General features: G+C 33.5%; 1 protein-coding gene across 8 annotated transcripts in view; it reads right to left on the bottom strand.

Moving 5' to 3' along the window:
- LOC142353189 (uncharacterized) overlaps positions 1–16,272 on the bottom strand; it is a 137,166-nt gene that overhangs the window by 34,560 nt on the left and 86,334 nt on the right. For all 8 annotated transcript variants that reach the window (XM_075405406.1, XM_075405413.1, XM_075405410.1 and 5 more), the window contains exons 4-7: positions 10,305–10,361; positions 10,162–10,226; positions 4,458–6,270; positions 586–754 (exon numbers count right to left, since the gene is read on the bottom strand). In XM_075405406.1, the coding sequence (XP_075261521.1) occupies positions 586–754; positions 4,458–6,270; positions 10,162–10,226; positions 10,305–10,361 (2,104 nt within the window). The remainder of the gene's footprint in view (positions 1–585; positions 755–4,457; positions 6,271–10,161; positions 10,227–10,304; positions 10,362–16,272) is intronic.

Below are 16,272 nucleotides of genomic sequence, written 5' to 3'. Positions count from 1 at the left end.
TCAAATACTTATTTTCGTATGTATACAAATAGTAAGATAAAAAGTTTTCACATCTTCAAACCAAAAATGCATTTGATGGGCCGATCCTCGTTAAAATCTCATAGGCAGTCTATAATTACGTGCAACAACAAATACTTCGAAACATTCCTACATCTTTTTAATTCTTCCATTTTACTCTTGGTTTTTACAAGCGGTTCATCAATTATTTTTTACTATGAGGAATAAATTATTAATGAATTCTATTCAGTAGTTTCAAGTATCCGCTATCGCAATTTTTAAAATTTTCCATGGCTCACTATAATAATCCCAACTAATTTGAAACCAGTCCATTACGGAAAATGAATACTTCTTAGTCTTGAAAACCTTTTAAGGATCTTTTCTGTTTGAGATCCTTACCCCCCTCGTCCTCTGAAGCGCATGCGTCGTTGAAGAGATAATGATTTTCTACGAAATATAGGATGTAGCAAGGGGTACATTATTTTGTGGCTTCGGGGGGGGGGGGGGGGGGGGGGTGAGGGGGCCAATAACAGAACCGATCCAAACAAACAATAACATAGATTATTTTATTGTTTTGATTGGTGTAACCTGGCAGATGTTTTAGCAGGTGATGCCTGCATAAGTGGGTTACTCTCTCGCTTTGCAATGCTAGAGTGTGAACTGCATGCACTGCTCCCCTTCCTTTGCGAGGCACCCTGCGGTACACCACCAAACTGGTTCTCAGACCCAGCTGCAGATAGCCCAGCTCCATGGTGACCTAAATAGAAACATAACTCAATTTATTTCTCAATTTATTAAGAAAACTCCAATAAGAGCATTAGCTAGCAGAATGCTAATAAATCTCGTTTAAAATGGCAATAAGAGTTAAAAAGTAAATATTTTAAATTAGCAAAATATTTCAATTGTAAATAACAATTTTGGATAAGAAAAAAGCTTAGGAATGATAAAACAATTTTGTAAAAAATCAACAGGAACTGCGATTATAGAACATAACCGACTAACCTCGGAAGAATTGCTATCGAAGAATTGCTTCATAAATGAAGTTCAACTGCAATTATGAAACCAATATTTTAAATTAGCAAAAAATTTCATTTGTAAATAGCAATTTTGGACAGGAAAAATGCTTACGAATGAGTAAAATAAATTTGAAAAAAATCGACAGGAACTGCGATTACAAAACATAACCGACTAAAGTCGGAAGACTTGCTGTCGAAGGACTAGTAGGAGCTCAAATCTCTTACAGTCTGCGTCAGTTGGGGGAGGGGAGTAGAGTAACCAAATTCACTAAGGGAGGCGTTAAATGACTTCATCAGAGGTTATTATATACAATTAAAATAGCCGGCAGATTGCCGGAAAATAGCCGCGATAGATGCTTGTGGCATTCCATGAATTGAAAAAACTAAGGAAACAAGATAGGCAGATTGACCAAAAGTCCTTTAGTAGACCACTTAATTTTTTGGGTTAGATACGTACTGTCATTTTGAGACACAAACGGTCTATAAGGAAAAAGCCCTATAAGAGCTTTTTCAAAATTGATTTTCGAAATCAAAAACTCAAGACTAACACTCAAGAATTAGGGCATATAAAATTGGCACTACTTAGATGCACAGTATTGATCTTTAATTAATAAATGTTCATAAAATTTAAAGTTCCATAAGTGATTTCAGAAGTCAATTATTTAGTGAAGCAAGTTACGCAAATGATAAAAAGAAGAAATGACATCACGAAAACAAATTTTAACCGCAAAGCAGTAGAAGTCACTGAAGTCATTGAAAGTCAAATACGAAACAAAAATCTGTTAGACTAAGTAAAAAAAATTAGGAGCGCAATAATAGCAGCCTGGAATTGCTGACGCGGCTATTAATAACCACTAATAAAAACTAAAGTGAAAAAATCAACCAATTTTGAAGGACTTTTGATTTGAGTTTTAGTAGTGAACTTCCATCACTTGAGTTCGGCTTCTGACACTTGCGAATGAGAAAGAAAACGAGATCACGCATAAGGAAAAAGTCAAGAGCGTAAAGTCAAGAGCGAAGTTAAAACGGTCAAGCAAAAGTTTTACCTAAAAAGGTTAACATGTTTACAATAATTAATGTAAATTTCGCTCGAAAGCAATTAAACAGAAAAGTGTGTGTAGGGTACCAAAATGCAAAATGTAGCAAAACCAAAGGAATTTTTTTCTGTACTATGCACAGTTTTCTCTAGTAGCTTTCGATTACATCAAAATAATGAACCATTTCAACTAAACTGAAAGTGAAATTTTAGTTATCAACCGACATTTTAAAACGTAATAAATCCTTCCATTTTTGTTGTCTGGTAAAATTTTACAGAAAATTTTGAATCTTTGATTGCCTCAAAAGACAATGAAAGCAACTGTCGTTGTTGTTTCTGTTGTCTTTTGTCATCAACTCGATAATTATACATTGAATCATTGTTATTATCTCAAAACAAGAAAATTTTCTCTTCTATGGGTATGAGTACCTCTAAGAAACAATGCGATAGGACTCATAACGAGGGTAAACAGTTTCAAGTGCTGAAATCGTTCTTACAAAAAATTACAGAAAAAATTCAAAATTTGATTTCAGGGTTATCAAAAAATAAGTAATTGGTTCCTCAACTTATTTTATTTACGTATTATTCAACATATGTTTTGTCTCTGGATCAACAAAATGTTGAAACAAACAAATAACTTTACTTGTTTTAATGGGATTCTTGTTTAAAATTTCTTAGGCAATCAATTTGTAGAAGCATCACATTGATCAGAAAAAATCATCGTTCACAAAAATCAAGAAATTGTTAAATCTTCTTACTTTGACGCAAGAACTACTGAGCGTGAAACTATAAACGCTTCTTCACGTAAAAAATGGAAGATTTGATAAAAAAGGATTTAGCCTTAAGCTAGAAGCACTTGAATATTTGCTAATGCTGCATCTTGTGATATCTTAAATAGTTATGTTTTGCTAAAATTCTGTTAGTTTTTGGTCATTTGTACAGAAATATGGAATTTCTGAAAAAAAAATTTAAAGCATTATTTCTTGTGAACAACTTTTTTTACTTATATCATGAGAGAATTGGAAATTGTTTTTATTACACAAAATATTTGCCTTACTCTTGTGCTCACCTTAAAAACTACGAAAATAATTATTTTCTTGTGCTCGCCTTAAAAACTACGAAAACATTTAGCTGATATGTTAATTTTATTTGAGCGTGCAAAATGTTTCTGAACCTTTACAATAAGACTAATTAAACATAGTTAACATGTAGTTTTCAAAAGACAGCAACCTTTTGTGACATTAGATAATGACCATACAGATTTCTAATTTTGTCTATAAAAAATTCGAGACTCGGATAAATATTCACCTGTAAATTATAAATGTTGGGACAAAAATAATTACCTGAATGAAAACCCGAATCGTCGCTAACAGAAAATAAACTTCGCCGAGACGACTTTAAACTATATCTGCTCAAACTTCTTTCAATTGAATAACTTCTCAGTGAATCGATGTGATTGGCTTGAATAACTGGCGGAAAAGATTTGTGAATAATTTCTGGGGTTCGGTTAGGATACAAACGAGAACGGTCGATTATAACATACGGCGAGTTATAAACAGTTGAATAATTTCGTTTTGATTTCCGTTTTGACCTCGATTCGCTGTAAGATTGTGAAAAGCTCGAAGTTGCAGTACCCATATTACTGCAAAGAAACTTCAAAAAATTTTAAAATTTTCAAAAATTCGAGGAAGTTATTTTTGGTCAATAAATTACAACAAACTGTTGCAGCTATTCGTCGATGAAATTAACCAGAATTATGTACTTGGATCAATTGGGTAATGCCCATTTATAAAAGTTTATTTGTCAACTAATTGAAAAATGTCACTATGAATCGTTTCACAATTTGCAGAGCAAACAGTAGTAATTGATCAATCAAAGTTAACAGATCTTCGATAGAGATTTCGCTAAAGAGTTACCAGGGTGCGAATTTTACAAAATAGCTGAGTGGGTTGGGGCTAAAGTACGATAAGGCTGCAAATACGTAAAATCAAGGTGATTATGGGCAAAACTAGATAATGATTAATTCCGTTGTCTATAATATTTGATGGTTTTGAAGATGTTTACGGAACATTTCGGTATGATTTGCCGTCTGTATAATGTGATCAAATCGAGGGACCAATTGAATTGCGTTTGTGCAAATTCCTGATATCAAAACAAAAATGTTTAAAGCAGCTAAATATATGGTTAAAATCAAATTAATATTGTCCATTTCAATTAGAAGCTTAAAATACTAACGCAAAATACATTTTTCAATCAAAATCACTTGAAAAAATAAGTCCGAAGCGAGAAAAAAATGCCTGCAAAACAACTGCGCAAAAACATCATGCGATAATTAGCAGCAAAAAGGGATAATAATCGGTAAAAACCGAAATATTTATTCATAGATAAAAAGTCTAAAAAAGTCTAACCTTCAAAACCACTGTCAGTTTGGCTAACTGTTGAATCACGTTTGCTATTCTGAACATCTTCGATTGAGAACCCCTGGTCAGAAACATGCGTCATCTCAGACCCAGGGGACACGAAACCTTCGGATGAAATCACAGATCTGTTCAGACCAGAATGCGATGAATGGGGAGGCATTGGCTTTATGTTCAGGTTCATATAGTTCGCCCCTGAGCTCAGCTGTAGTAAATTGGCCGCATTGGGGTAATACATTTGATGTTGCGTAGGGGGTGGCAAGTCGTCGTTAAAATCCGGTGACTCAGTATCGGGACTCTGGTCGTTATCCTGTTTTGTGTCATTCAACATTGGGATCCCGCCAAAACCTTCGACATTTTGAGCAGGGGTGGTTTGACTGGTCGAGGGTTTTGGTCGATCACCAGTTTCGTTGTTTACTCCTGACTCTCCGTCGTTTAGACTTAGTAAATCGGGGTCAACTGAACTGCTTGGGTAACCGACACCAGGGTATGCGTAGGACGTCGGGATTCGTGGGGGAATTATAGGGTGACTTCTGTTTGCCCGTTCTAACGTATTTGTTGGACCAGTAGAACATGGACTGGGTCGAGAGTCTTTAGACTTCATGATTGCGAAAAGCTCTGAGTAGACAACAGCATCATCGTTTGTCAAGTTCTGAGGGTTCGGCAGCAGTTTTTCACCCCTGAAGCCTCGAGGTAGAAAAGGGGAACCGGTTCCGTCGTTGGGAGCCGACGTCTGAAGAGGTCCAAGATGAGGTGGAATCGTGGTTCCAACTGGATTTCCTTCGGATCCTTTCCTTCGATGAGATGAAGCTTGCTGATGGTGACCAGATCTGTCTTTGTAATTCTGGGACTCGTTAAACATACTCGTGGGTGATGGCAAGTGATCAGGTGAAAAGTTCCGATTGTCGTTACTACTACTGTTGCTATGACTGTGCAAATGAGGGGGCGGATATCCGCGATGTACATCCGGTGGAAAATTTTGCATTCCCATTTGAGTTCCCGGTACAACGCTCATACTTCCATAAATACATTCCTGTGTGTAACTTATGGACGACCTCTGACCATCGGGGTAGTTCCAATTCGGATTGTAGCCTTGTGAAGAGCCATCATTGCTCAAACTTGATTGATACTGAGGGTATGGCTGTTGAAAATAGCTGGGTGGTGGCAAAGGACTGGACATTCTGTGTGGAGGTCCTGGCAATGGTTTACCACACGTATGCCGACTGCAAGATCCATTAGATGATACACTAAGAGGTGAATCGCTTCGAGGACTTGGTTGAGGATAGAATTGCGGGGGAACCGGACTTGCATATCGAGATCCACCGGCACCACCACTACTAAGGGACAAGCTATGACCATGTAAAGCGCCTCCGACGGGAGTCAACGACCTGGTCCTGTTCGACCCTGTTACAGGTTGAGGGTATCCTGCATGTCCAGGCATTCCAGTGTTGTTCCAGTGAGCAACTGAGCTGCCGACCATTGGAGACTGGCGACTGTTATGTCTGTTATTCATCATATTAGCCGAACTAACCGGAGCCATTCCCTGCATGTCACCGTGATTGTTTCCAGTCTTTATGAAAAGCATATCGCCTACCATCTGGACTGATTCCTCCATTTGCACACAACTTGAGGGTCTGAATTGGTCAGCTGGATGCATTTGGTGTTTTGGGGAGCCAGGTTGCATGCGTCTCGAAGGGCTTGGAGGAGTACTGCTTTGATGGTAGCCGGGGCCTGGCTTTGGCTGACTGGGGTAGAGGCTCGCATTTGGGTTGTTGGGTACCCTAGTAGGTGATTCACTGGCGGGCTAAAATTGTAAATTAAAGAATTGTATTATTCCACAGCAATATAGACGCTCACTCGATGGGCAAAAATTAACAAAGAGCTTCACAAAATTTCCCCGGAAGTGCAAACTTGACGTTGTGATGTGACAAACATCTTCTATGCAAACAGTTTTTGAGCAAATTTATAAAACATCCACAGGCAAAAAAATTATAGTGAAAGAGAACAGAAAAACAAACTCAAATACAGTCAAGGTGGTCAAAAACATCGCAACTATTGGATCGATATTTGATATTAATGACTTGTGGCAAATGGCCATTCAAAATTCAGCCCAACTTACAATGGTTGCTGTCTTTAAAATTGACCTCATTGAACTCAACATCAGAATGATCGACCAAGAAAGTCACCAAAAAATAAAACTTACGCCACACACAAAAAATCAAAAAATGGCAAACAATGACACAAACATTGTTTTGGATAAAAATGATTTCATCATCTATAACGTGTTAGGACAAAATACCCAATGCCAATATACCCAATGACAAAAAATACCCAAAATATACCCAATATTTACCCTAAAGTTGAAATTAACAGAACAATTAATTAGAATTATTATTTGGCGAGTGCATTTGGCCAGTAGGACCTGATATGAAACTATCACAACCGAACATGGGATTAAGTTATCTGCTTAAGTATGATAAAAAACATATTTGAAATGCCGGGCGTTAATTTGTAATCGGATTAATTGTATGAAAAGATCGATGCGGATAAATTGGGTATAATCGCATCGGAACAGCACATTGGGTATTATAACGGGGGTAAATTGTCAAGAAAGCATCCATTAGCTATACTACAATGGAAAACTCCCTTTACTGGTGCAATTAAAAATTCCATCGATTCATAGGATTTTAAAATTTTTGTGAACTTGAAATGTTAAAGGAGCGGCTCAACGATAAAATTCTCCTTTTTGGATTATTATTAGCGCAACTTAAGCAGCATTCAATAATATACTGAAAAATTCTAATTCGCAGCCATATACTTTGAACATGGTTCATTAAATGACTATGAACACATTCGCATTTGAAACCATTATATATATATATATATATATATATATATATTTATATATGTATGTATATATATATATATATATATATATATATATATATACATATATATTTATATATATATATATATATATATATATATATATATATATATTTATATATAACTATATATATCTACACATATATAAATTTATATATATATATATATATATATATATATAAATCTATATATGTGTAGATATATATATATATATATATATATATATATATATATATATATATTTAAATATATATAGATAGATAGATAGATAGATAGATAGATAGATAGATAGATAGATAGATATCAAATCAAAATATCGAAAATTATATTGCGGAAAAGTTTGTTTTAGCACCAAAAATTGTCTTCTTTCAAGCTGCTAGCAAAAAAGTTGAATTTAATTAGCTGAAGTTTGAAACAAAAACAACAGGGAAAGTATTTGAGTTTTCAGATGAACTAAAAAACCTGAGTGAAACACCTTTAATTATGAAACACGTTTCTGCACTTAAATTATGACAGTACTCTGAAATGAGCACGAAACCTTTAACTATGCACGAAACCTTTACGTTTGAGTTTTTTGCACTATACACGATTTTGATTGAGCTTGCATCAGTTTTTATCTATTTGAGAAATGGAATATTTTTTTACAATTCTAAAGCCAAATTAATTACTCTGATACAAATTTAACTGTTCTTCATAACCGCTAAATTTCTCAGCAAGAAAGTGCTTGTTAAAAACAATGAAAAATGTGACTGTGGAAGTTACATAAGTTTTATTAAAAAAGATGTTCAATGTTTTATCTAGATAAATGAAAACAAATCCAAAAACCATTAAAGAAACAGAAGCTCCACGTACCGCGTATTCAGTGAAACCCATAGCAATTCAAGCTATTCCTAGCCATGCCGTACCATTTTGTTTCAGAAATGCAAAACCGGAAACTGAACCGATTTTTAAAAATAATTGTCACATTTAGTTCGATTTCTCGGAATAAATTATCAACGGTCTCAATTTTAATCAAGTTTATTTTTGCAAGGTCTTTAAATGTTCTTTATACTAAAACGGAAAAATCAATTAAATTTTGAGAGTCACTGTGAGTTAAGGCAAGTGTGTCAAGAAGCAGCAAAATTAAGTTAAACGAATCAATCTAGTTGAGAAATTCATAAACATACCAAAATAAGTCTTGGAATAAAATGCAAACCAAGAACAAAAAACAAGCAATGCAACTCTGGCTATTTAAATGATTTCATGACTACTGAAGTGTTTGGACAACGATAAAGCAGAAGAGATTGCATAATTGGGAAAGATATGCTAGATTTACCGTATGGAACCCGTGGTTTTAAATGCATCTGCTCAATTTTGACTTCCAATTGACCTCAAAATCAATTTACAAAGAGATCTTTAAGACTGCACCGTAAAACAATCTAAATTATAAGAATTTGGAATTCAATAAGAGCCGACTGAGCATGTGGAGCTGCTACCAACGGCTCATAATTTTCGCTTTTTCAATGAATGACACAATAACGAAAAGATATTAGTGGCATAAAAGGTGATCAAAATTTTGCAGAATGAGACATTCTTGATAGGAATTCAGTCAATTGTACATCCGTACAAAAAGCATGCTATTACTTAACCTTAAAATTTCTCTTAGTTTTTCAGGTTCGATATGAACTATCTATATAATTTTTTTGACTTTTCAAAAAATGTTTAACAATTAACCATTAATAGACATATCTAGAATGATTTTCTCCCTGTTTATCCAGTTTTAAACAAAGATTTAAGAAAAACTGAGCGATTGATGAAAAGTTAGGTACACAGGTAAGGGGCGGGTTAAAAATTCACAAAAATGTCTAAATTTGGCTAAATTTCTGTCTAAATTTGGTTAAATTTTTTTTCACAAAAGACGGAAATTTTTGTACTTTCCTGAAGACATTGACAAAACGATGTAATCCTTGTTTTTCAATGATGCCCACAAAAATCACCAGTTGTCCTAAATGATTGTTTTCGGCTAAAATTTTAGTTTAAGTTTAAAGTTCAAAAATTAGGCTAAATTGCCAGAAATTATGGGTAGAATATGTTAATTTTTTTCCAAAAAGCAAAATTCCTAAAATTTCTCTTGGTAGTGCAATTCTAGAAGCAGCAGGTTTGAAATTGATACCACACATGCTAGCCTGGGATGTCTTCAAAAAATGTCAAAAATTGTCGCAACAAAAACAGTGGGGCCAGTATAAAAGTTCTCGCTGAAGCAACTGTGTAGATATCATCTTGGTAGTGATTCTGTGGTGATACGTTGGAAGCTTCACCATGAAAGACATATTAAGACCACAAAAATTAAAAGTTGCGATCAAACAAAACTGATTCCACTCAAAATTTGCTTAAAAGGGGAGTAACGGCCATTAACCCTTTGTCTACCTCGTTTATATAGGTTTATAATAATTCGCAAAACCATAAAGACCCTGACAAGCGAAATAACAGTTCTTTTCAGATAATATCCTTTCAAATTGGGGAATAAATCTTTATCAAACAAAAAGAAATCTTAGTTTTGAAGTTCTCACTTTTGATTTCCTTTTAAATTTGAAGAGCATAAACTTCACAGGAAAACTCATCACAACAAATTATCTAGTAAACTTCAAAAAATATTTTTGAAACCCAAAACTAAATGTTTACAAACTATAAAACAATAACTATAATATAAATTGCCGAAATTGAAAATGCTGCGAACTAGATTACTTTATCGATAACTCAGAGAATATTCGATAATAATGTGGAAAATACGTAGTTAATAACCAGTAATATGGAGAAAATTATAACTCACTGAGCAACATGTGATAAATCTGAGCGCATCTTTTTCAGAAATGAAGTTAAGTCCCCACAAACCACCTGAAACACAGTCAAGTTGTCCCAGTTAGTTATAACTAGTTATAAACTTGTAATAACTAGTATGAATGATAAACTAACCTTTAGTTCTGTCTGACCACTGAACAAAGCAGTTGGTTGTTCTTGTTATTTTCGTTCCTGAAACAAACAAAATCAAATTTAATATAAAACTCACAAACTCAGATAGTTACATTACATCTACACAAAAAAAACAAATTTGAAAAATCACTTGCTCGACCAATACGCATAGCTACTATTGACCTCAATTTCGTTCAAACATTAAAAACTTTTGTATTTTAATTTCATTAACGTTAAGCTTCAGCAGTGAAAATAAATCCAGAGCATTTGAACAAAAATAAGGGCACCAAATTATTTAAACATCTGTGTTGACATCATACAATTATTACAAATTTGAGAAATTATAACTACATTAACTTAATGCAATAATTTTACAAGTTCATTTCATATTACAAGGAATTAAGTTTACAGGTATTAAGTTTAGAAATTCAGCTTTTAACCCGGTTATGACATATAGCGGTTAATCAAACGGCATCGAAGCCTATTTCGTAAACTAGATTTAAACTTAAGAGTTCGGTTATTAAACGAGATAAACATTGTATCAACTGCTGTATACTTTCTGTTAAGATGTATCAATTAATAATTTTCTTAAAAAAATCACTTGAATTTGCGATTTCTAGGAGCTAAATAAACACTAACTCACATAAATTTGTCACTCTTTTTTAAACCCCATTTCGATGACTAAAAAGAAGAAGAAAAGAACTTTTTCTCACTTTTTCTCCATTAAAGCTGAAAGTGGAAAAGCTAATCAACAAGGCAGCTTAATTTGTCACTCAAAGATGTCTCCGTTTGAAAGGTAAGAAATCAAAGTTAAGTAACTGAGGTAGTCAAAGTTAAAAAAAGTAACCAAGGCAGCCAAAAAATAACCAACTAGTTAATCAGAACTTCTTCTTCCTGACTTACAAATAGTAATATAAACAAGCACAGTGGCGGGAGTAAATATGGTAAAGAATAGTAAGTAAGAGAGGGCTTGAATTCACAAAAGGGTAGATTATAAGGTATGGATTTCTAGATGAGTTTTATCTTTAATGTTGTTCATAAGGTGGGGGGGGGGGGGGGGGGGTGTAAGCGGTTTAGATTAATGGCAAAGCGAATTGAAAAAGCTGATCAAGAAGAGATAGAATTAATCAATATGTTCCTTTTTCCTATTTGTCTCATTAATTAGAAATATTCACAATAACTTATAGACCTAACTTTCGATTATGAAAAAATAAAAGCCATAAAAGTTTGCAATATTTACATTTTTTTTTGCAGATTTTCAAGTAATGTTCTAGTCTTTTTTAACTTGAAAATATTTTGGTAAGTACAGGTTTAAAAACAAATTTCGGCTAAGTACCCGTTCTCGTAAAAGAGCTCAATTTTAAATAGTATTCTATTATTTTGCATTTAGCATCATCATTCTAGGCCTAACATTGACTACCATTCCATTATTCCCAAAACAAGGCGATGGATAAATTCAATTTTTCAACGTCTCACACGCTCCAAAGATTTCTCACACTTATAGCTAGCAGCGAATTTAAAACAGGGGGACTTAACAAGGCTGGAAAATATAAGGGAAAATAGGGGCAATGTTACATGTGCCATTTTGGTGCTTTTCCATGTTTTTAGCGTTGCCTGTTGATAAAATGACACCTAATGGGGGGGGGGGGGGTGGAGGGCTTATTCTTTCATGCATACTGAATAAGTCTATATATACGTATGTGTGTGTGTGTGTAAGAAGGATTTTTTAATTCAACATTGGTAAGCTCTATATATTATTAGCATATGTTATATATGTATGCGCGTGTGTGTGTTATTTTGTGGCAATTTATAAGTGACTGTGTGTGTGTGTGTTGTCAGAACTGGCTAAGATAACAAAGTTTGACAGTTATGGGAGCAGCTAAGCAAATGTGAATGACAAATGACACACACAACCACAAAGTGATTAGTCATCGCCCTCCGCCAATTTTACCCATAAATTTGCAATTATTGCAACCTTAGCTAAATATTGAATATATTATTTCACGCCAATGAGTGAAACGGGTTATAATTTCATACACCATTTCACGTGAAATTCAGACATCTCAGAAAGAGAATGCATACATTCATATTCGAATAAAACTATTAAACTCGACTGAGATTTCGTAGTTTACAAAAAATGATATCAAATTGAAATAAATTTCATTAACTCTTATGTAACTAACTTTAAATGTTTCTCGTAAACTGCGCACAGCAACAAATTTCATATAACTTAACAGTAAAAGTTTTTGAAATATTAACTTTTAACACCCATTGGAAACGTAACATAAGAAGTTTTACAGAAGAAAAAGACAAATTAAAGCGTTTTAGAGCAATATTCACAAAAAAGAACATTCTGAAAAGTGCCTAAGTTGAAGAGAACTTATGAACCATCTTTTGAGTGTAAAAAGGCAGGTGAAAGCAGTTTCGCGTTCTTAATTGAACAAATTGCTTGAAATTACATTAAATGATCGAAATCACTTTTAATAGCTACGTTGAAAAGTGACAACCACTAGGAACGAAATAAAATAAAAAAACTCGCTTCCAATAAAAATACAATCCACTTAAGGACTATTTTAAACGATATATGCATTACCAAACAAAAAAACAATTCCCGAAAAAATAAAAGCTCTCAATTGGTTAAATCAAAAGTTTGCTGTTAACCCGAAAGTTGAAGAAGGGGATTGACACGAAGTGTTCCAACCAATTGATTAATTTTTTCATGAGTATGCGGGGAGAGATGAGCATGCTCAATGAGAGAGCTTTAATTAGATAAATCAGAGTGTGAATATAATAAAAATTTTAAACACTCTAAGTTCGCAACCAACTTTGAAAAGGTGCGTTGCTCTACAATTGTCAGTCAAAATACAACCACTCTAATTAATTTTCGGAAGTGAAAAGGAAAATAAAGTTTTATTTTTTGCATTTCGAAATACAACATTGGTAATTTTTTCCCTAGCTATCCTCAATCTTTTTCTTTTCAATCTGCTTTATTCGAAGAAAATGCCAGTCACCAATTTTAAGAGACAATTTCCTATTATATCTACGGACCAACTTTAATCGAGAAATGAAGAATTTCTAAATTATTCCAAGGATCGATTCAGTTGACTATAAACCATGCTGCATAAAGATTCGCCTCCTAAATGAATTTGGAGGATTGGAACAATTATACTGATTCAATATATCAATCAGTCTACATCAAATGTATGTCTAAACATTAGTACATAAATTACTTCTTCAAACTGACAGACTTAATGCCACAACTTACAGCGACGATTTAGCCACTGCCTAACTGATAAAATAAACTGGCCAGTATTTTGTTGGTTTAAAAGAGGGTGTGATGATGGTAGTTAAATTTTTTTCCTAGTAAGAAATTTTAAAAAATGAACCAAAAATATCAAAAAGGCACAAAACACAAAACATTGCTTAAAAAGCTATCTCCGATAGTCTAGCGAAAGTCTTTCAGAAAAATTTTAAATTTTAAAATATTTCCCTGAAAAAATAAACAAGCTGGCTCATGCGAGTCAGTGTGTAGCACAGAATGTTCCAACATACCTCTCATGGTTGCGAAAACAACTTTTAAAATTTGTCAGAGAAACTGTTGGGAGAAACCGAAAGCAACTTATATTTATGCCATCTTTTTTCGGCAGACCGAAACAAAAACTCCTGAACACATTCTAGAAAATAAGTGAATTACAGTTGAAAGTTAGACACTGAGAAACCTTACAAACAAACAAAACAAACCCCCAAAACCAAAATCATTGCGTTAAAGTTTTCTTTTGGTAACCTTTCTCATTCGTCCACGTTCATTAAGGTATTCTCTGCTTTTTCTATTTAACTAGTTAGGCAATTTTATCGTTAATTGTAATTTTGGCACTTAAACGTGAAATAAACTTTTTTTCCAAAAACTTTGCCATTTTTAATACTTCATGATAACAATGTCTCACTGAATATTTGAAAATCTTGCAGTTGTGTCCCAGCTGTATTAGCCACAATTGTGATTTTGATTTTTTTTTAAAATTGCAATTTGTAGAAAACAAGTAAGTAAGTTATGTTTTTACTATCAACAAGTAAAGGAACAATAAAGACTGCCTCTTACTTAGCATTGATGAGGAATATTGGTTTTCAGTAAATTACATTCTTTTGTGCTTTCACTTTTTAGAATATTTTTCAAAGAAACACAAAATTTGAATAAACTTATATGAGAACTCCATATTCGTTTTTTATAAGAGGATTTTCACAATCAACAAACTACTTATGTCTTTTGTTGCTTGTGAAAGCCAACGTACTGAAGGAAATCAATCACTCACGTACTGCAACACCCACGTACTGAAGGAATGATGGTGTTCTTCTTTTTTTTGCCTCTACGGTGCGTAAAAAAAGTGAAAACTTGACTGAAGACGAAAAAAGCCAGCCTCGCATATATATATATATATATATATATATATATATATATATATACCCCCGTTGTGAAAAAATGTTGGAACAATTGTGCGTACAAGAAACGATATTTTTGAAAACAATTAATTTCTCAGAATGAATTCAACAGTTTTAGGCAGATCAAATAAATTTAACAATATCAAGCTTTTTAGAGTAAAAGCTAACGCTGGTGTCTCTGAATGCAATATTTTTTTAAGATGAAGCCACTGTAAAGTGAAATTTATTGTTTTGATAGTAATTCATATTAGATGTAACCAACTGCAAAATCTAACTTGAGAAATGGACATCCTTGTTGAAACATTATCTGATAAAGATGATTTTCTCAAAAAATCCTTTCAAATTATCAGACATTTCAATATCGATCAATTTCTTGTAAGTTAAATAAATTTGGCAGTTTGCAGAAGCCCTTACATAACGCCCAAGCGCATATTTAGTTAAAAAAACAAATGAACATAGACAGAACAACAGAATCGAAATAGCTGTCAATTCTACTTTCCAGTTTCAGTACGGAACAATTAATTATCTTCATTTTCCTTTATCAAATTATATTTGACTGAAAACTTCGTATAGCACATATCGAATATTGGCAAATCTTTCACGTTCCAAGTTGTTCACATTTAATGGGTGAAAAAAATTCTCAGAAAATAAAAATCACTGAACAAAATTTTTAGATGTGTAAACTCAGAAGAGAAAACTGACATAATTTCAGAGAGAACTTCAATAACGAAATGAAGTACACTCACTATTACGCTGTTCTTAAGAGGTCAGGATTGAACGGCTCAGCTCAAACTTGAAGACCCAAACCTGCATCTAGATCTAAATCTCAAGAAGAGAAAGAGCAATAAGAGAACCACTCACCTTTTCAATCAAAAATAGGCTTGTGAAACTTGAAAATCCCGCCTTCTTGACCCAAAAGCAACGCCTAGTTTTCAAGTAATAAAATTTAAAAGCAGCCTTACTTTTGAGACATTTATTATTGAATTGCTCGTGAAATCCAAACCAGAATCTGAACAAGAATTTGAGTCTTCAGATAAACTGAAAAAATAAAAACAAAATAGGAATATAAAAGTAACTCAAATAGCGATAGATTATATCAAAATTTCTCTGGTAGTGACTGAACCAAACGGTTAAAGAAATCACTTTTGAAGTTGTCTTTGAAAGTGTGTAGTTGAAAGAAAAACAGAGTGAAAATGGTTAGTGGATTTAGTTTGGTCACAGTAGGGGGCGCTAACATGGGTCAAGTTGTTCACGATTTAAAGAGAGAAAAAGGTGATCGGGCGGAAAATGTGATCAGATTGTGTCAGTTTGAACAAATTTGAACAGATTTAGCACCTAAGAAAAGCTGCCGAACAAAACTTCTGAAAGAGAATTAGTCAATCTTATAGAGGCTAGTGAATTATTTACGGTTAAATTGATCAACTACGAAACTGTTTCCGCAAAAGTAAAAAGAGCTAATAGTTCTATAAAAGTTTAGTCTCAAAGCACTTAACTGTTTTTAAACAGTTTTGGAAAATTTCAAGCGTTTTTTAGTCAT

The sequence above is a fragment of the Convolutriloba macropyga genome, chromosome 14 (assembly GCF_964194025.1).
Source record: "Convolutriloba macropyga chromosome 14, txConMacr16.3, whole genome shotgun sequence".
Lineage (NCBI taxonomy): Eukaryota > Metazoa > Xenacoelomorpha > Acoela > Convolutidae > Convolutriloba > Convolutriloba macropyga.
Note: the sequence above shows the minus strand (reverse complement) of the source record. Positions and strands in the feature narration are given on the sequence as shown.